The 22,720-nt window shown below is 41.1% G+C and overlaps 1 protein-coding gene across 1 annotated transcript in view; it reads left to right on the forward strand.

Annotated features, from left to right (window-relative positions):
• The window catches only part of MDFIC2 (MyoD family inhibitor domain containing 2), a 43,058-nt gene extending 21,337 nt beyond the window's left edge, over positions 1-21,721 (forward strand). The window contains exons 2-4 of the mRNA XM_062500905.1: positions 12,321-12,389; positions 17,357-17,578; positions 21,138-21,721. Of these exons, the coding sequence (XP_062356889.1) occupies positions 12,321-12,389; positions 17,357-17,578; positions 21,138-21,397 (551 nt within the window). The 3' untranslated portion in view covers positions 21,398-21,721. The remainder of the gene's footprint in view (positions 1-12,320; positions 12,390-17,356; positions 17,579-21,137) is intronic.
• Positions 21,722-22,720: the final 999 nt, after the last annotated feature.

The raw sequence follows: 22,720 nt of genomic DNA on the forward strand, positions 1-22,720 counted from the left end.
AAACTGTTATGACCAGCTAGTATGGAATATAAACAGGAACAGATGAGAAGAATACAGCCTCAACATTTGAGACAACAAAGAAAGAGTGAAATGATTGCTACATAAAAGACATTTCAAAGACCTCCCAGAAAAGCAGGCATAAAAATCCCCAATAAAAAGGCTCAGCAAGAAAACTGTCACACCCCCTAATCCTCAGCAGACTCTAACAAGATGTTCGCATGAGCCAGAGATTGTCTCCTTCCCCAGAAGACAAAAGGCACAGAAATCAATACTGTCTAGCATAGGATTAGGAGGCAAGAGATAGATAAAAAGGATTCCTTAACCTTACAATTAGAAACCCCAAGTCTCCAGCCAAAAAGATAATCAGAAACAGACTGCAAACCTGTGTCACAATAATTGCTGCATCTTTTACTCTTTGAAAACTGATATTTTCAGAAGATTTTTTTTATAATTTATTGCCACCCCAAGAAAGGTTTTGATGGCCACTTAGCTACAGACAACTGCTGTGACCAAACCACAATTCAGCACACATGGCAATGGAATTATTTCCCAGTCTTTACGTTTTAACAACCTCTAACCAAGCAAAAATTATACTACCAATGCTTGTACCAACCTCCCAGTAAATTGTACCACTAAAAACAAAATGATATGTAACCCACTACTTCTAACAAATGATCAGCTTATGTGCCCTGAACCAAACACTTACACAGATTCTTCATGCCAAACCTGGCATAAGCATGTGCTCTGATTAAAAAGGAAACAACTTAGTTGTTATAACAAGCGTCTTTAGCTTTATTTGGTATTACTAATGCTTTTAAACAGAAGGCAGGGTACTGGCAAGAGTGAAAAACAGACTTGAAGGGGGAGGAAACCTGCAGGCTGGAAAGAAGCTGCAGTCTCTGAAGTCCGACCCTCCTGCTGTAGATAACGAGTGACCATAAGCTGTGAGAGCTGGAGAAGTTTGCTGCATAGAAATTTCAGACTCTTTCTGAAGCTCAGCAAGACAGCCACAAGACATTGACAATGACATTTACAAAGCCTGTATTAGCTTACAGCAATGACTTCAGCACCAAATCATATATGCATGGCTACTGTATGTTCCTACTTTACAGGGGTTAAATAGCACAAGCACTCATTGAGGGACAGTCAGAGTTTAAGCAGCCAGCATATCCAATATTACAAGACTTTCCTGGTGCCATCAGGAAAAGCTAAATGATCTTTTTTTTCTCCGAGTGCAAAACACTTGCAAACCATCATTCCATGGTCCTGTGATCTTACTGTCTACTGAACCTCAAATTTCCTGCCTTAAGCTAACTTTCCATGGTCTTGTTCAGTGCAAGTTAGACACTACCTCAGAACTCATGTTCTGTGGCAGATGAAATAGTCCCTGTAAGTAAACTACTTGAAACCACTTAGGAAGAGGTTGGCAGAGATGCAACTTAAACCATTGTCATTTGTCATGGAAAGACAAACAAATCACCCTTCCCAGAAGAATCGTGACTCAAAATAAACACATGGGAAGAGGCATGAATTTCTCTTCCCTTTTTAGCAAGCTCAAAGATAGCATAAAGCTTGTCTTACACATTCTTGGAGAATAAAAGGGAGAAATGATAGCTGCAGATTTCTAAGTAAATTTTCTGGATCTCAACCCAGATGGGAATAAGCAATTCCCTCATTCCCCCCCCCAAAGGCTGAAGGCAGCAGCGTACCAGACAGAGCAACACAGGCTGTGAATCAAGCAGGGTGGGAGCAGAGGTCAGTGTGGTCTGCACGATGGCATAAGCAAATTAATCCCTCCTCAGACACACAGCTCCTCAGGGACTCCACGTCTTGCTTGTGGCAAAGTATCAGAGACTCACAAGCCTTTGCCTACAAGCACACTTGTCCCCAGGCCACAAGAAGCTCCACTGCTGTCCAGCTATTCTGGAATTGAGTTTGGAAATAGGAACATGGCACTCTTCCTGTTATCTGAAAGTTATTTCCAGATAACATTTTCCTCATTTGATAGCAAAGCAAGGTACTGGTTAGCACTATTAGAAGCACAACTTGAGACACAATTTGTATTCAGATCAAGATTTACCGAAGAAGCTACAAAACATTATTTTAGGGACCTCTATGTGGCACAAAATCCCACATCCATCAGGATCACAGTGCCACCCAAGTACTCAGTAATTTAGATAAGAACTACATCTTCCCCTCCAAACAAAGGAAATAGGCACAATGCTACAGGCACGACCAATTTTTCAGCTCTGCCAGTTAGAGATTTTGAGATTCTTACAGGCCACGGTGGTAAAAGGCAGTGCAAAAGCCTAAAGTACCTAAAAAGGTAGGAAGCATGCTATGCTGAAACACGTAAAATATGGGTGAGCTAAACTTGAACTTTTAGCATACACTAAACCCATGGTTCAGAAAATTAGTCCAGGGTTATGTTTAATAACTTATTCTACTACCTTCCAAAGTCCAGCTACTTTATCCGTACCATTTGTAGCAGCAGGGTTGTAGCAAAACATACAGTTCATTACCAGTGGTTGACTCAGTTGTGAATGAAGGTTTTACATAATTAAGATTTTCATTTTGGTGTAGGAATCAGATAGAACACTTACTATGGTTTACCCTGCAACCAAACATCTCCATCACCTTCAATAGACACTAGCATGGTCCCTTATGGACCAAGGCAGACTCATTTCACATGTCAGGTGCATAAAGAAAACTCAGATGTGGGCTACCAAAAAAGACAGCAAAAGACAAACATTACTCACTCAAACTCAGGGTTCAATGCTGCATCAGTGAATCAGGATCCTCAAGCAGTCTCTGCCCCTTTGGGTAAGAGAAGTTGTGTCGACTGTATGAAAATTGCTGTGTTCCCTGGGGAAAACACAGAATCATGGAATCACTTTGGATGGAAAACACCTCCAAGATCATCTCAGTGAGAGGCCCCAGGACATTAACTTGAGGGAAGGGGTATCTCCCAACTTCTATTAGGAGTTATTCTTAATAACTACTTTAATAACATACTTGTGAAGTCAATTAGGGGACATAGCTTGATTTTTAGCTTTCCTCTGATAACAGTACAGCTTTGAGGGGTTCACAAAAGACCCATGTGGATCTTTATAATCCATGTGGGGTTATAAAGGCACATGACTAGCTGGGGAGCTTTTCCTGCTTAGTGAAACTTTACTTTCCCATTATTTTTCTCAAACTGGGTGGCCCCTTAGAAACTCAGGTAGACCCTTTACCTTCTCAGCTTTTTCCCCATACAGCACATAGAGCATGGAATCACATCATTTCAGTAGCACCTTCCATGAAAATAATTAGCTCAATAAGTCTAATTCCAAGGGGAGATGGAAGCAACACTTTTTCCTTAGTATTTCTCATCTGTTTTAGCCTTCAGCACATCTTTAAATTGAGATTATTTTTTGCATTAATGATGCTAAAGAAACATCTTGAAGCTTACTCAAAACAGCAGAACAAGCACAAAAGTGCTGTGCAAGGTGCTAAGCCTAAAAGCTTTAGTGCATGAGAGCAAGCTCTTAACCTCACCACCATTTTCTTATCAAAACTGAGTAAGAACCCCCAAAGGGTCAGCTTAGTAGCCACAAAAAGGCTGCTTATTCCCATTTGTAGGATCTAAGGGCTTTACTTTGGTGTCAGGCAACCCTTAAGCTGCCTACTTCCTAGGGCTACTATTTATGCACGTTACCTGGAGAACTGCCATGATGATGTTTGCCCTCTTTCCTCTATTTATCTACTAAAGGAGAAGCAAGGACTGTGGTCCTCTCCCCTCCCAGCTGAGGATGTTTTCCTAACTGAGGCTTCTCATACCAATGAACACCATCTGAAAGCCTTTAGATTGGGGAGATTTGCCAATTTATCTGCTTTCTATCCAGTCACTCCAGAAGTGGGTAATGCTTATCTGCTCCAATTGCTTCTGAAAATGGCATTTGGAGCTTCCCAGCTGGAGCCAACCCAAGAGACCTTTCAGATTTTGGCAGTGGCCCTCAGCAGTGGGCCATGACCATTAATTGGGGTGTTGCTGATTAAAGAATGAGTACATCAGGATGGGCAGCACCCACAGGCTGGACTCTTCCACTAGCAATGAGCTGGCTTGTGTTAGAAACCACATTATCTAAACATTTTAGAAAGCACCATGGCCCTATTGGGAATGGGCACCCATTTTGTTGCAACCAAAAAGCCTACACCCAATGGATTCAGTATCTCATGAGGGCCTACAAGAGAGGTGAGAGGGGGCTTTTCACAAAAGCGTGAAGTGATAGATAAGGGGAAATGGCTTAAATCTGAAGAAGTGTAGGTTTAGACTTGATATTCAGGAGAAATATTTACTGTGAAGACAGCAAGATTCTGACACTAGTTACCCAGAGAAGTTGTGGATGTCCCATCCCTGGAAATGTTCAAGACCAGGCTGGATGGAGCTCTGAGAAAACTTGCTGGTGGAAGATGTCCCTGCCCATGGCAGGGGGTTAGAACAGTGTGATCTGTAAGGTCCCCTCCAACCCAAACCATTCTATGGTTCTGTTTGTACTGGAAACACACACGATGCAAACTTTCTCTGCTTCTTAGAGGACTAATGAGGCTTTGGTAGGCAAGGTCAAGATGTTCACCTGCTCTGATAAAACATGAGGAGGTAAATCATCCTGTGCAACTCAAGTAATTCAGATGGTACTTTTGGCATTTCCCCCCCACCCCCCTCCTGCTTTTGTTCTGTCAGTCTGAAGAGAACAGCTCGTGTGATGTAATTTAGAATGGAGCCTTTTTAAAGCTTTCACTCAGGAAAAGCTTCAGGAGCTCTGGGGGTATAGCTTAGCTCAGAGAAATAGAAAGAAAGCAAGTTTGCATTGACAGCTTGATCCCAGAGAGAGGTGGCTGCCTGCTTGTCTAACAGGTCCTCTGGGTCTGGAAGAGGCAGAGACAGAGGAGCAGTCATATTAAGTGAACGTGCACTGCCAATGTTAAAGGAACAATTGCCGTTATTCTGCATAGTTCACTGTTTGCTACTGCTATTTCCTTCAATAAAACCTCTTTTCACTTGCCAATTGGAGCTTGTCATGTAACAATGTTTCTTATGCACAATACACATACTAAAATGCCCCTGTGTTTTTAATACATTTATAGTTGTTAACAATAGCAGTATAGCGACAGAAAAAAAACTGCACTTGCTTTGAATACAGAACAGATTGAAAAAAGAACAAACCAGTGGCCCTGCTCTGAAGGATTAATGGGGGTTAGTTATTGCCTAATCTGTGACAAAATAGTGACACCTCCTCCATTTCTTTGACACCCACTTCTTCCTCTCAATTGTACACCTGAGCCTTGTGCAAAACTTCAGTGATGATTTTGATGTCAGGGAGAGCTGAGGAGAGCATTGGGCTCTCACCTGCCCCTGTGCCTGGGCAGCCCGGAGAGGGATGGATAAGGGGAGCCTCTCCTGTGGCCTTGGCAAACCCAGCCTGCTAAAAGTTCCCCAAAAACCCTTCAATCCTTCCTTGTGCATGGTGCACAGACAGGTGGGAGCTGTGCTACAGCAACACCTGAAACTCTGGTGTTCACTGCCCACATCAGACTGACAAAACCCCTTGTGAATACAGCTTCTGGTGAAAGAGGACAAACAGACAGCTTTGGGGAGACTGGCATTTTTCTGGGGCTGTGGAGTTCTACAGCTCTCCTCCAAGAGCTCACACAATGGAGACATTGTGCTGATACTGCACTTGCCAGCATCACAAAGCCAGGTGGAAATGACCACAGCGAAGGTGCCACGGTGAGAAGAAATTACGTGTTTGCACTTCTGAGCAGGCTGAACCTCATATTTCATGCACCCAAAGGAACAAGCAGCTGTTCAGAAGCCTTTGTAGCACAATCATGAAGAAAACTTTCTTCTGCCATAAGATTCATGTTTTCTAAGAACACTATTTTCTTCAGAACAAGTTCATATACACAGGAAAAGACATCTTGAGTGTTCCTGACTCTCCTACACTATCCAGGAATAGTGATAGACTGCGAGTTTAAACACATTCTTCCACTGCACAGTGAGAGAAGTGTGTTTAATGCTGTGAGCAGAACACTTACCATGGTTGTCTTTGCCAGAGCCGGCAAGACTACAGCATTTTAAGAGGACTTATTACATACATAAGTAACAGTGGATGTCATCTGTCTGCCCCCAGAATAGACGTTCTGCATCTTCAGTGAAGGGGGAAAAAGGATTTGTAAAAAGATGCACGGCATGGTGCATCTTCTCCTTCAGATATTGCTAATTGCTTTGTCTGTGGCTTTTTCTGAGGAAAAGAGTACAAGAAACACAGAGAAGGCCACCATATTGGAGGCTGGCTTGGAGCCTGATCTAAGCTCCCTGGAATTGTTTTCTTTGACATCTGGTGATACAGGATCAAGCCCTAGTGAAGATAAGTAAGTAGTTTTCCAGCATGGTCCAGCACAGCCTGTTCTGAAACACCTGGGGAGGTGCTCAGATGGCAATAAGATTAATAATGTTTATTACAGAGTGCAAGTCCAGCTCCCAGTTGTTTTCCAGCATGGCATGCAGGCAAGAGAGAAACAAATGGAAGTGTTTGCTAGGAAAGTCTCATAGAAGACATAAGATTCTCAGATTGCCACTCACCACTGGGTTCAAATCAAAGAAAAGCTTTTATACCTTATTAGAAGACATGGAGGGTTGCAGTCATATATTATCATGTGTCAATTTATCACCAGTAGAGCTCTAAGGACTGTCTGTGATTAATGCTGTGATTTGCAGCTCTATTTCACAGCATTTAAAATGTTTAGATTTCTTTTAAGGATATATGGGTTTGATGGTGTTGATATATGTGGGTTTGTTGGTGTTTCCCCCCACCAAATAGAAATGCTGACAGTCTTGGAGCTGCTCTGGCATTAATGCTGTGCAAGGATATCTTTGTGACCATAAGTGTGTGCAATGCCTCCTTTGGGAATAAACTCTTGGCACATAACTTCAGTGTCATTCAGAAAGCAGCACAGTTGTCAAGGACCTTGGGACATGAAAGGAAGACACTGTGCTGTCTTTTCATTGGAAAGTTCACAGATTCTGCCTAGAGATCCCTCTGATATTTTCACTTTTCAATACATAGTGCTTACCAAAAATAAAACTGAGAATTTTAAGTGCTTTCCAAATTTAATGACACAGAGTTTTGCATGGGAAAAAAAAAAACTTTTGTAATAAATTCAGCATTTTCTGTTTTATGTTACCTATAAATATCCCCAGCTAAAGAGTGAGCAGTTACACAAGGATGTCCATGGGTGAGACCTACATTTAGTTACTGTGAGAGGGTACTAAATAAAGCCCAGTCCACTTCTGGCTACTCAGTTCAGGTTAGGATTTCATTTCTGAAACTTTATCATATTGGCAGACAACCTTAACCTCTTTGTAGGGTGAATCATTAGCCATGAGAGGAAGGAAGAATGAATTAATGTAGCAGAGGCATCGAGGCAACAACAATAACAACAATAACATTTGGAAAATTTTGGGTATTTCTGCTTTGAAAACAAGGTCAATTCACATGAGACAGCACATCAAACCTTCCAGTTTCACTCTGTGCAGTGAGGAATAAAGTGAATTTGAGGGGTTGAGTTAGCCCTGCAGAACAACAAGAAGCTGTCCATGAGCACGGGGATGGATCTGGCCCAGCAGCCACTGAGGGGTGTGCAGGTAGCCCCATCAGAGAGTGACCTCAGGGGCTCTGTGTGGTGCTGTGCATCCCAAATCCCAGCCTGGGGAAGAGGACAGGGACTGGCACAGCCATATGGTGACTGGGGTGACCTACTGACATTAATAAAAACAAACATTGCTAAGCCCTCCTCTTGGAGGGGGAAGGACAGGGCTGTGTGTTTTCAGTTCAGGTTCAGTTTGTGATTTACTTGCTCTGAGTTTTTTAATTATCCCTTTTAGCAAATATGAGTAGTGCGCAGTTTTAAACAAAAAGGAAGAAACAAAAGAATTTGGAAGCAGACTTTAGCTTAATTTACAACACTTCTTAGGGCTGTTTCATATAATGGGGCCACTACACTCCTACGAGGTCCTCCCCATTCCTGGGGTGTTCAAGACTAGGTTCTACACGGCCTGGAGCAACCTGGTCTAGTGGAAAGTGTTTCTGCCCATGGTGGGTGGTTGGAACTAGATGTTCTTTCAGTCCCTTCCAACCCAAACCACTCTATAATTCAATAAAACAAAAAAAATCCAGTCTGGGGCTTAAAGACAACTTCAGGTATAGCCACTCCATCTCAGCGACTCCCAGAGAGGATCATTTCTTTCAAGACATGCTGGAATAACAACAGGGTGCCAGGATGCTCTGATCATGAAATTCAAAACAGGGAGAAGATTAAAAAAAAAATTGCCTAACAGCAAGAAACATGTGAAATACCATGAGATCCTGCTGCTACCTGGACTAACCCCAATTCCTGTAATAGATTTATCTCATGGATGCCATTTCAAAAAGTCACAGCTGCCAGGACAGAAATATGGACCTAAAGAAAAATGTGATAGGAAAAGAAAACAGTGGCTGAAGGGGAATTTGGGAGAGCCAATCTACAAGCAAGTCCTGAGGGGTCTGGGAAGGCTCTCCTGAAGGGTGCACAGCTGTATCCCACACCCAGCCCCATGGGTTTCAGGCATTGCCTTGCCTGTTGACCAGCTGATGGTGTGTTTTTGCTGCAGTTAACACTTGGTACCAAAGCTGTGAGGTTCCTCTGAAAATTCAAGTGATTTATCTTGGTGCTGAGGACCCAGCAGGCTGTGAGAGGGAACGATGGACAGGAAGGGCTCTGGGCAGGCCCTACAAACCAGCCAGTGAACACACTGTGAATTTTGCTGTTGTGGTCATTTAGGGCATGAATTATGTCCAGCCTTCAACAAAGATGATGATGTCTGATGCAACAGGGACTTTGGACTTAGCACATAAAAAACCTTTTCATAAATTGCTCGGTCCCACTTCTTGCAAAGTCGTTACAACTCCAAGGTGTAAGAGAACAGCATAAAATTCACACTGATCCTTTCAATTCTTTTTTAAACATCCTTGAATCCAGCCCTTTTTTTTCCTGCTATACATCTTACTTTTTATAGTTAAAAGTAATTTTAAAGCAAAAAAGAACATAAACAATATACACTGACTCTTGACACTCCATTGCTTTTTTAAACTAGAATAATAAAAATTTGCAAATGAACAAAAGAGTGGGAGGAAGATATCTGATTTACAATGTTTTTGAGATAAAGAACACTATAAAAAAAGATCAATGTGAATAATAAAGCATTGTTAACTGAGTCATGACATTTCTATTCTCAGTGAAGATTTGAACAGTAGAGCTCTGCAAATGAGCACCTTGTGCCATTTTCAAAGTGGGAGGAAGACATATAATTATAATTTTTAAAGTGAAGAGAATTTTAAAAAAATCTCTGTGAAAAAGTTTATTGAAAAACATATCGACATATCAATATGACATAAATTACTTTAATTTTATTAAACTGGGAGGGGGGAAAAACCTCTTTTTGAACACTGGCTGCAGAAAGCATTCCTTGAAAAGAATTTTCTTTATTAAAAACTCTTTGCTAAGATGAAACAGCACTGAATGTCAGCACTACCGTATATTTATTCTGTAACTCTTCCAACAGCCGAGATCTATAAAAGAAACATATTTTCAAAACAGTTTTAACCTCTATTGTCTTGATCATTCGTATTAACATTTTTCATGTCACCTATTGAAATCCCTTAAAGGAACCTTTTATTCAGTCAAAATTAATGAAGCCATTTTCTTAAACAAGCTCCAAAAACTAAAAAGGACGTAATGTTGTGCATTTTATTTGACATACGTTTTCTGCCATTTCACTTATTTGTGTGATGAGAGCAATACTTCATATTTATGCTATCAAATCTGCAGAGAAAAGTGATTTTGAGAGAGAAGAAAACCAACTCTCCTCTTGCTGTGTGTGCAATTTAAATCCACAGTGAAAATACAACATTGATCAGATTACTCCAATTGAGTCATTTAGTGCTTTGGCATTCCTGAAGTTAGGGCCCAGCTGTGAAATCATAGTTGGGGCCAAACATTGCTGTTAGGTGAGTGCACATGGCTCCCATTTTCTTCAAAGGGAATGACACACATGGCCAATATTTAGCTTTCACCTCTTCCATTCTTTAGCTAGCAAAGCCAGAACCAGTGAAGTATATGCAGGCAATTTAACAGAATTAAGAATTCAATCAAGATTTTCCAGGACTTACTAGTGATTTGGGATATATAATTCAATACGCATCAAAACGCAGATGCTCAGCATATTCTGAAAACCAGGCCATCTCAAATGTCTTGCTTTAAGCAGGTAAAATCATAAATTACTCCAAGTATTTTGGCCATCAGATCCTAACAGACTGGGTGCAGTACACTTCTTCAAAATTATAAACTCCAGTTTCTGGCTTGGCTGGGCTGCCTGGGAGAATTACAATACCCCAACCATTTTTGTTCCTGCCATTACCATTATGGGATTTGAATACAACTTAGGTGCCCTTCTGCGGCAGGTGACCCCTAGGGAGAATCCAGGTCCTGGCTCTGCAAGTCCCCAGGGGTGCATTGAGCTGCTGGGATGGCCCACAAGACCTTATAGCATAAGTACCATGGAGAGAAAAACAGACGCATCCCAAAAATCTAGCTGCCCCATGCTGCATGTAGATCTTCATTTCAGCTCAAGGTCAAGTGGAAAACTTTTCTACCATCCTTGCTGACTCTCCTCTTCACTTTCTCCTGACTCCATCTGTTCCTCACCCATCTCCTTCGTTCCGCACTCGCCTCCCTCTTCTTCCTGTGTCCATCTGTTCCCTCCTTCCTCGACACAAGTTGGGGAAGGGAAGTAAATTCAGTCATTCACTGAACAGATTTCAAGATGAACCCCCTCCCTCTCCAGTTCTAACTTCATTCATCACGGTAAAAATTATAATGAATAGAAATGTTGAAGGTGAAAATTTATTAGGGATTGTGTTGCTTTCTTATATGAAAAGCAGTTAAAGCGGCATATAAACATTGGCTTCATTCATTTTTTTCTTAATATATGGTATAATTAGTGAGAAATATTAGTAGAAGTGCTCGCTATGCAGTCCATCAACACATGCCTGTCAGAGCTTAGGATCTGGGCCAAAAGTTTTTGCCAGTCCTGTGATAGATTTACAATAAGCCTATGGAAGGCTTTACAGTTAGCTAGGTCACTAATTCATGAAGTTAAAATGTATGCAATGAGGTCAAAAATTCACTATTGATAAAATACCCCCTCCCGGGATTGCACCATTACCTTTGTTACTGCAACAGCAAAATAAAGCAAACTCAAAGCTCCTGTGAATTACCAGTCCATCATCGTAAATCAGTAGTGAAACACTCGCACGACTTCATGATGTCATCTGAAGCCTGGGGTATATTTATAGCCTTGTGTACTATTTCCTGTTTCCTTACGACAAAAATAAACAGTCTCCAAATCCCCTGCATCCTTCTGTCTGAGCTCAGCAAAATGTAATGGGCACAAGTCTCTGAAAGCCCCCGTGATATATTGGTCTAGAGCAGCTCCCTTCTGATGGTCCACGGCGCCCGCGCTCCCTCTGGCCTCTCCCATGTGGGCGACAGCAGCTCCCGTGGGGTTTGCTCCATCTGCTGCACTCACTGCTGGGATGGTCCCACACCCCCTCCTACTTTGCCTCCCTGACACTTGGAGAGAGAAGGAAAGAAGATTTAAGCCTCCAAGCTTAGGCATGGAGTGAACAGCCTGGTAGGTGCGTCCAAGGTGGAGGAGCTCAACATTGCTCTGTGCGGGGACCTGGGCTTGCCACCACAGGGACCTTGGGCATCTTGTCCACCAAGACTTCCAAGCCATGAAGGTTAGAGTTTGCGCTTAAATTTCCTCTCTCTTCCTTTGCTGATGATTTGGGATCCTCATCTAAGGTTTCTACAGTTGTTGGGCATGGCTGATGCCCCACATTTCATCTCAGACCTCCCAGCTCTCGAACTGTCTGTACCTACCTGAATTGCTGTGTTTGCTGGTGATCTTCTTCACCTCTTCTTGGGTGAAACTTTCTCTCTTGGCAGTTTGTTTTATCTTTTTCTTCCTTTGCTGAAATGAGACAAGAATGTAACACAAACAGCGCACCATGCCGTGCAACCTCCCTCTGCAAGAAAGCACACTTGCTTCTGTTTGACCTCAGAGCAGCAGCTCCTGAAGTCAGTGACACTAAGTGGCTGAGGGTGATAGCTGAGCAAACCACATTTATTTGACACTCATCCCTCTTCAATTTTGTTTTCTTCTCTCCACCAAGACCGTCGCACCAGCTCCCTGCCTCTACTGGCCCTCCCTGGGGTGACGCCAAGCAGTGAGGACCATCCAGGTAAGCTCCTGGCCCCATGCATGCAGAGATACTCTCTCCCTGGAAGACTACTGTATCCCTAAAATGATCAAGAAAAGGTGTTTGGATTTTTTTCTTTGAGTTTCACTTTTTTGAAGTACTGCTGTCAAACCCTGAGGTTTGGGTTTCATTGTGCTACGAGTCCTCTCAAACCAAGTGAGTTCAGATCAAGCCTTCATACGTACAAGTTTTCATCCATCAGGTCTGATGTGGCTCTGCCTGTGTCATCTCGGGTCTGAATGGACGTGGCACAAAGCTCTTTCAGTGATGAGCATGTGATTCATTAAACAGACAGGTAGCGACAGCAGGGCACAGGATAACAAATGGCAGGGAGAGCAGCCAGGCATTCCCTTTGTGCTTTCCCTGCACTGATACTCCAACATGCCTCAGGGGAAAATTAAAAAGTTACAGGTCCTAAACTGCTACAGTTTTCCACACAGTTATCATTAACCCCTGGGACTCCTTGTTACAGGGGCATGAGGCAAAGGGTCACTGCCAGGATGGATTTGGAACAAATGCCAACATTGAGCAGAGCCACAGGCTCCCTCTTCCTTGGCTTGTAAGATGTGGATGAGCCCTAGGAGGGTCAGAGATCACTTCTCCTCCAGTGGAGTCTCCTCCTAAACTGTTGCTCCAAGAGCTGCTTTGGATTACCTGCATTGTTGCAGTCCCTGTTCAGCAAAACAGAGCACCTCTTAAACCCTCTGTCACTTACCAAAAATAGACTTAGAGCCCTCCTATGCCTCTATACTAAATCTAATTTCAGAAGCAGGGAATGCAGGGAAACTGAAGACTCCTCTTCTCCAGGACTGTGAGGTGCTGATTTGTGCCTAAAGCCAGTGAAGAGAAATAGAGGTCAGGGGACATACTGCAAATGCTAGTCTTGGCATCACTGGTCCTCCCCATTAACCAGAGGGATATGGGGCTGGCATCAGTGGAAAGTAAGTGATTTACTTTGTGCTTTTATGAATTTAGACACTGTAGTCAGCCATCTGAATCGCCCAAATCCAAAAAGAAAGAAAAAAGAAATTCCATGTGAGTATTGAGACTATCTTTAATACAAACATGGGTGAACGATCCCAGTCTTCTACTGCAACAACCAAGGCGAGTCCCAGCTTCCCCATGTGAGGAAGAAAGTTGCTACTTCATTCTATTTAAAAATGGCACATTGTGGGGGTGTACCTTTAGCAGCCTCTGCCTAACAGTCTAACACTGAATAATCTGAGATTTCTTCATCACGATACACTTATTTTTCCCTTTAAGTTCACTTCAGTTGTTGATTTCTATACGTTAAAAACACAGACATATGTGGACATCTGAAGCTGAACACAGGCTCTTAAAAGACAGTCGCAAAGTTTGACCCCCTTCCCAGGTCTAATTGTAATTTAGGGTTTTTTATATTCTCATTTAACATTAATCATAAATAGTATAAGTGGTATGTAATATATTTTTAAAGCCTATTTGGCTACATTTATTTGCTTCAAACTCTCAAGCTACTACTGTTCCATCCAGGAAAAAACTACAATAGGGGGGAAAAAAGTGCTAACCACCTTTTCTTCTTTTTTTTCTGCTGGTCTAGCACAATCTTTATTTCTTCAGACACTTTGTGCAAACATTAAATTGATAAAAGACATAATGTAGATGGACCCACAGCTGAACTGAAGGTAATTGCATAAAAATGAAATGGAGACCTATAATTGTACACTGCTTTAGCCTCTCCTGCAGTGTTTTCTGGAAGCAAGGATCTCACTTGTCATAGCAAGTTGCTTGTTACAGTGATTGCATGAAGACTTGATCTAGCTGTACAAGACAAGTACAACATTACTGAAAGGGAGCTTTTCAAACTAAGAGTCTGACACTAAAATGTACTGTATTTTTCAAGATGTAGTATGCTTTAACAAACAGAAGAGTCCCTGAGTGACAGCTTTTGTTACCCTTTTGTTTGATGGTGCTGTATTGAAAAATTCAGGTTATGTCTATGCCTTTCTATTTCTGGTTTTGATTTCTCTTCAACAGCACTTCAAGAATAAAAATTGACTCAAAGTATGAATAGTAGAAGTCGGTGGATACAGTAAATGTTAGTCTGGCATTTACTGATTACTTCTGTCAGACTTTTTTTCAGTCTCGCTTCTTGAATGCTTAAATGCATTCAGTGGGCCATTGTATTGTTGCAGAATTGGGGAACTCGACAGATATATCATGAATTAAAACATATCTAGTTTAGATTTTTTGGGCAGATTTTGAAAGTGGAAAATCATAGTTATTCTAACCTAAGCCTTTTGATCTGATCTGTGTGTATCCAAAGGTTTGGCCTGGGTGTAGCACTCAGTGTGAACAAACAGGACCCATTTGTAATATTGGCGCCTGAATAACAGATAGAGCTTGTGTCTTTTGGACTCACAAAACAATTGTTATCCAATAAATCCAATGCATAAGAAGGACATCGCTTCCTCCTGAGCTCTGCTGCTTTAATCAGCACTACTTTACCTGGAGATGGTTTGTTATTGAATGAAAGTGCAGTAAACTTTTGGAATGTCACTGATTTATAAAAACTGGAAAACAGTTGCGACTCTACATGTAAGGATATCCACAATACTTGAGTTTTCTGGACTGAAGAGGCTGGCCAAGAAGTCATGGGGGGGGGAGGGGAAAACAACAACTGTATTTGCTTACTCTGAGGGGGAAACCATCAACAGCTCATCACAGATGGACAAACCCAGACATTCATAGCCCCGGGTGCTAATTTCCTGTGACAAAAGGAACAACCTCAGGGGAGAACTGCTGTGCTTTGCACTGCTGGGTCACACCCAGTGGAGTCACTGCCTCTCCTGCCCTTCCCATTTTGCCTGTGGCTTTCCTTCATCATAATGCTCACAAAACCTGACAGTTATAGGTGTATGAGACTCCTCTCTGTGCCTCTGCTCTCTTAGTGCCTCCACCCCATCAGTCGCTCCCTGCTCAAAGCCAACTGTAAACTCTACAGGACAGAGAAATTCACATTTCCATCACGGTAGACTTTGTTGTCATTACAACTTAAAAATCAAGAGCATACATCTGCCAACACACAATTTTAAAGCAGTGATTTAAAATGAAAATTACAGCCTAGTTTTTATGCTTATCTTATCCCAAGATATTACTCTACTAACCTCTACCCAGCTTTTCTGCTTCTACATATTTCACTAGGTAAAAATTATATAAATGGCATGAAACTCAACTACAAGCAGAAATTTCAATGGATTGCTCACTCATTCTAGAAGTAAATGGACAGAAATTACAGAAATCATAGAAAAATTAGCTTGGAAGGGACCTTAGAATCACCTTGCTTGGCCTCTGTCAGAAACCTGTAGTAAGAACAGGTTGCTGGGGTCCATGCCCAGCTGAGTTCTTCACACAACCACAGCCTTGCTGCAGATTGTTCTGGTGCTTTACATATCCCATGATGAGGAATTCATTCCCTGGGCAGTTCCAGTTGCCTTTGCTGCAGCTTCTGAAAATGCCCTCTCCTTGTTTTCCATCTGTGCACTGCTGGGAGGAGTTGGGGTCTGGCTTATCCCATACCCTGCTCTGGAGGGGAATAAAGCATCCAGGACCTGTTCTTTGACTTTTCCAGGCCAACCAAAGCCATCCCCCCCAGCCTCTGCTGACACAGAAGGTCTTCCAGACCCCTCACCACTTCAGTGACCTTCACTGGACTTGAACTACATACCACTCACCTCTCAAATCCTTGCTTCCCCCCTCTTCAAGCCTCATGGCTCCACTTGTTTTTCACTTACCCTGAAATCCATCCATCCCATCCACATTTCCTCCTCTCAGCTGCAAGGATACTGGTGGAACAGCTGCAGTCTCATCAAGGTTTCACTCTCTGTCAGCCTTTCCTTGGCTTTTCTTTAACATGTGTCAGATGTCAAAGGTACCTAAAAACCAAGAGATATACAGGGCCTCCCTTCAGGCTCCTTTCAGCCAGGTGCAGACAAATCACTTTAGAGTTAGAGTACTTACTGTTCCTCTCAGAAAGTAGCATTTGCAAAACTGAGGTGTTTGTAAAGATTGATTTTCTGTATATAGCTCAAGAGCAAGCATATCACAAGATTTAAGTAAGATAAAAAGTGAGGCTGTGCTTGATGTGAGGTGCAGGAGTTAATCAGCTGTAGATAAGAACTGATGAGGTTTTATCATTCCCACCATGGAGAGAGTGACTGTGTTTCTTGGCCACTTGATGACTTCAGAGAGTGAGTGAAACTATATCAACCCATGTTTATCTGTGCCTGAGAAGTTCTTCAAGAATAAATTAAACTGAGAACTCTTCTTAACCTTTCTCCTAGTTGGGGCTTAAAATTAAGCTCTCCCTCTGTTTTTTGAGCTGCCTCTCTGGCACGCTGACAGCATGTGAAGTATCCCATCTCCTAGTTGACTTCCAGGCCAACAACACAAGTGGGGATGAAGCTATGAAATAAAGAGTCTGGATGCTAAACAGAGACCATCTGGCTGTCTTTGCTACAAGATTATGAGCCACGGTGAGCTGGCACATCTGCATCCAGGTACCGCCTATGTGCACAATGTTGGCTGTTAATTTACGGAAACAAAGTTGCAGCTAAAAAATAAGAAAATAATTGCTTTGCCTTCTTTTATGTCACAAATTGAAGTTGGGATATCAAACTCGAAATAGATGTCAGCCGAGGCAATAATTCTGGTTTTTTTCCAAACCTGATTCCACCCACTGAAGTGAATTATTACTTAGCCTCTAAGTCCTCTGGGTTTAAGAGAAAACCTTAGAAGGCAAGTTCACAAATACCTTTACTGTCAATAAACCTCTGTAAAGAGTCTGAAATCATTAGGTAAGAAGGGTTAGGCCTTGGAAGTAAACAAGTGTAGGTTTGAAAATTCTGCATATGTTATTCTTTCAGATCTCTGCCTTGGTATCACAGTTTTTTTTTTCCTAATCCCACCAGATAACCAGCTTACAAATGAAAAACACACAGATGAAAAGCCTATGAAAGGTATTGTTATGAGTTCTGTCGCAGAATTCAGCATCACAGACACTTCATCAAAGGGTACCAAAAATGAGAAGAAATTGTCAGATGCAAGCAGAACATCCATTGCTTCCCTGGAGAAATGCAGAGAATTCACTTACATTGAAGATGATGCATCAGTCCATCAGAGAGACAGTGACGGTATGTTTTATAAAACAGATCACATTTGAGCTGATTTCTAAATAATGCCCACTGCAAAAGAACTATGTATAACCAACTCGAAATTAAATGTTGAACAGGAGGTTCAAGAACATTGCCAAAAGCAATGTTAAGTTGCCCTGCAGACATTTGTGTGATAGATGAGAATTTCTAGAAGATGATCTTAAATTGTCAGTGATACTGAAGTCATGGAAGAGGAGCTTAGAGCCTATTGTGCCACAGAGCATTTGTACTTCAGTAATGAGTGTTTGCACAGAGGCACCAGTGTCAGTATCAGATAAATCTATTCCTGGTTATTCCAGTAGATGTTATAAAAAGGCTCTGTGAAGAATTTTGGAAGTTTCTTTTGAGTGCCTTTTGCAATAATGGATTAGTGTGTTATATCCAATGGAGCTGGGATCTGTCATGCATATCATTTAACAATTCCTAAATTAAGCATTTCTAAATACAGATCAACTCAATAAAGTGCCCTGTTCCAGGAATCATTAACATTTCCATTGTGTCACAGATCCTTACAAAAGGGATGTCTCTGATAAATCTATTGGAATGCACTTAATTTCAAGGAAGGATCTGAAGTATTTATTTTATTCAGGGGTCTTGTCCTCATGTCCAGACACTCCCTATTTTTGAGTTTGTGGACTATCTCAACCACTAGTGGCACACAGGTGTGTACCATGTGATACAAATAACAGATTACATTCTCCTTAAAAAAGCTAAACGTGAAGGAAATTAACAACAACAACAACAACAAAAACCCCAATCTGTGCTTAATTAATAATGTTAAGGGTTGGACAGAAGCCAAGAAAACCAAAGGAAGACAGATTTGTGGTTGTCACTGCATAGTCAGCTCACTCCACTCTGACAATTTACTGCTTATTCCACATACACAAGGCCAAATCCTGTTTGTTGGTGCTTGGAGAACCTCTGAAAGCAGAGCAATAGATGAGGAAATTGGTGATTATTTTGTTCCATGTGCTCAGACAAGAGAAAATACAGCACTCATAGGTCTCACCAAAGATGACCAGAAAGGCTTCAGCAAGCTTTGGACCAGGGTTGTTCAGAGCATCATCTGTGTTAGCAGATGTCACCAAACAAGAGCAGGAAAACTTAGAGATGAGGCATGCTAGAAAAAATATTACAAATTCTTCTTTTGTGCTAATTAATCTACTAATATAGAGAATGAGAGCTGAGGTCATTGTTCTCACTGAGATAAATGCAGTAATGCCGTTTGGCAAACAGCAGGGAAAACAGGGGAAAACAAGAGATTGCATCTTCTTCTATGCAGTTTGTGGCTAATTTATTTTCAAATATATAAATGAATGCATAGGAATGGATGTCTAATTGCTAATATCTATTATTTATATACATTACCCCACTTAAAACAGGACCAAAAAGCCTCACACATGCAGATTTTTTGAAATGTGTTGCATCCATTATCACAGTTCATGGTGTGTGCTCTGATGGGAATTTAAAAGCATCTTTACTGCACATCACAGACTCTGTGCTGAAACATTACTTTATTATTAAAATCTTGTGCTTTTTGTGTGCTCTCTTTCCTGGATGAAGCCCTAAGAATCATATCTATTCTTTCCAGATTACATAAGCACCATTATGGTTAACACATTCGGGGAAAAAAACCCTGTTATTAAAAAAAATGGATCTTCGGAGAGGAAGAAAAAAAAATGCCAAATCCTTAATTAAGACATAATTTTGAATTCTGTCTCTCACATCTATGTATAGGAAAGAAATTTCATAAACATAAGAGATCTAAAAAGAATAGTCTTAATTGCACCAAGGACTACTGGATAAAATGATTACATTTTCTACAGTGTAAATTTCATACAATTAAATGCAGTGGCGTCACCTTATTAAATGTTTCAATTTTATAATTATTTCAGTTCATTTAGCTAGAAAAAAATATAAGCATGAATTGACTAAGTATCACCAAAATCTAGTCATTCTTATTTGACAGAACTGACTTAGAAGTTAGTTGTGCTTGTCTGAACCTAAATAGATCTTGACATATTTAAATAAGTATTAAAATTGATAACATTGGTGATGATATGCCACTTAAAAGTTCAGTCATATGCTATTTGTTCTTGCTACCTGCTTTAACTGCATTTTTAATAAAGAAGCTGGAATGATTTTTTTTAAATTTTGTTTTTCTTCAAGAAAGCTTTCTAAAAAAAAAAAAAAAGGCATAATTCTGGAAACTTCCTGGCAGTGAACTTAATGTTACGTGAACTAGAAAATGCCACAACAGAACCAATGCAGTTGAACGAGTTCACAGTTAGTCATCCTAGGGCAAGAAATGTGGTTATAACCATATGTTTTCCTGAAGGAACCAATGAAAAGACATTCATATTGTTGAAGGCATTTTTCCTTTCCAAAAACAAGAAGGGAAAAAAAAAAAAAAAAAGAAAGGAAAGGTCTGGATCTGTGCTCCAACTGGATTCACATGGTTGGAATCTCACACCTGCTGTGCCCAAGCAGCTTCTCCAGATGCTGGAGGCTGAGGGGTGCAGAGTTAATTAGTTGATTTTGGGAGGGCACAAACATAGCACAGTGTTTTAGTCATGGTGACCAAGATTTCAGGAATATTCACTGGCTCCAAACACACATCCTACATAATCCATTTCCCAAACTTTTGTCTCCTTTGAAAAATTGACATTTGTGAATGAAAAGGTGAGAACCCTGTTTGGTGGGGAGTTGGCAGGACCCTGAGTTGAGACTTGGCCAGCACACTCCCCTCTCTGAATGCTCTTCTCCAGACCTGCTCTCCCTCCCTGTCCTTGGCAGTCTTTTTTAGTGCAGACTCTTGTGAAAATGAAAATAAACTCCAGTGTCACATGTGCTGGTGTCATGGTTTAATCCCAGGCAGCAAGTCAGCCCCAAACAACCCCTCACTCAGTGCCCCACTGCAGAATGGGAGTACCAGAAGGGTGAAAGTAAGAAAACTCATGGGATGAGAGAAATATGGTTTAATAGGACAGAAAAGGAAGAAAATACTAATACTAATACTAATACTAATACTAATACTAATACTAATACTAATAATTAGAGTATATAAAATAAGGGATACAAATTGCAATTGCTCACCACTCACTAACTGATGCCCAGTCAGTTTCCTGAGGAGAAACCCTGGCTCATTTTCTCCCTAATTTATATTGATGCCATGTGGTCTGGAATATTCTTCTAGCCAGCTGGGGTCAGCTGTCCTGGCTGTGTCCCCTCCCAGCTTCTTGTGCCTCTCCAGCCTCCTTTGTGTCCAGGTATGAGAAAATAAAATTTGGTTTAAAGGTATTGTCCTTTTGGATTTCACTGCCACAGAATATTTCCATTGAAATTCTTTTCATATAGCTGTTGTTTTTCAAAAGCAAATAAAATAGAAAATAAACTTTTCACTTCTCCCTATGAAAGTAGCTATCATGAATGTATTTTTAGCCCACCCCTCTCACTTCTGTGTAGCCACACTGGCCTAAACCTGGGCAATCCCAGCTCATGCTTTTTCTTATGTTTCCCTGCTTTTCCTTTCTCTTAGATGAATGCGCAACACTTATCTTGGCCTGCTTGTTCTGCCAGTTTTGGGACTTTCTTATAATGCTGCCTGATACCTGTGAACATTGGCTGACAGATACCTGTTGTCCATCCAATAGATATTACCAGACCTCTGACGAAGACCACGGCAACAACGACTGCAATTGTGACTGTGACATTGATTGCAGCCTCTTTGAGTCCTGCCACGAGACTGGAGAGTGCCTGGAACTCGCCATGGAGATTTCAGAAGTCTGCTATCGCTAATAGGAAAATTATCGACAAAATTCCTCAAAACTACCTGACAGATTACAAAGGAGCTTTTGTGGTTTTTTTTTTTTTAATATTAATCATAACCAGAGGTTTTGCCAATGAGGACTATGTGCATCTTGTTGCTCCCTCCCTGGAGGTCCCTATATCTGTACCATTCTGGTGGCATGATATCACAAACTGCTGAAACCAATAAAGGACATACAAGGCTCTTCTCTGCCATAAATGACAACAGAATTACTAAGTGCCAAGTGTGATTGCTGCTTTACCCACTGTCAATCCGTGCTTTTATAAACCTTGAATTGCTTCAAACACTGATTTCCCCATTCATAAACACAGAACAAATTAGGACATTATTTTAGGACTGATATATATATATTAGTTCATCTTCCTAATGGATTCATAGCTAAACATGTATTGTTGGTTATTATAAATAATTTATGATATGGCATCATTTTATAATTAAAAATTTATTTATTCAATCTCTTACAACACTCTTACATGCCCGGGATAGGTAGAAAAAAATTCAATGAATTAGGAACCATGCTACCGGCAATTACAGCAAATGTCACTAAAAATCTCCAGTGAATTTTGTGGAGAAAGCATTTTCACAGGGAAGTGCAATTCAACAATGTATTCATGTGCTGGCCCATGGTTATGTAATAAGAGGTTATGCCTATTGTTCATTAGTTATAGGAAAGGGTTCCTTAAGTGTAATTAGTCTAAATGGGAATTGACTTCCCACTTGCAGAGGAGAATTACCCGGTGGATAGCCAGCAACTCCTTTGCTTGATTTTCATTGGTAAGACTTCTGCAAGAAACAGAATATTTCCACCTATTCTAGTGCAAACAGGCATCTCCACCTGTGCACAAAAGACATTACAAGCCTTTTGTAATGACAAAAGTCATTACAAAATGACAGTATCTATCCTGGTTGTGCTTTCAAACTCCCTCTATCTCTTTTCTGATGGCAGGTCTGATTAATAAAAAGGAAATACGTGTTGCACATTACACATATGACAACAAAGGCATATAAATTCAGCTGCCTGAGGGTGCAGAACACAGGTATTAAGCACAGAGGAAAATACAGAATTGTTTGCTCACATTAGGTATTTATAGAATAACTCCTAAATCAGTGTTTGCTTCGAATAAGCTCTAAAATTTCGCCCAAAATCCCACTGATCTCAGTGCAGAAGTGCCTGTGGAATCCTAAACAAGGATCCTGGGCAAGATACTGGGATATTAAGCATTTCTAAAATCATTGAAGCCACTTGTTCATTAATCAGAGTAGTCCTGGTGCATAAATATTTAATGGAGGAG

This window comes from Cinclus cinclus, chromosome 12, assembly GCF_963662255.1.
Source record: "Cinclus cinclus chromosome 12, bCinCin1.1, whole genome shotgun sequence".
Lineage (NCBI taxonomy): Eukaryota > Metazoa > Chordata > Aves > Passeriformes > Cinclidae > Cinclus > Cinclus cinclus.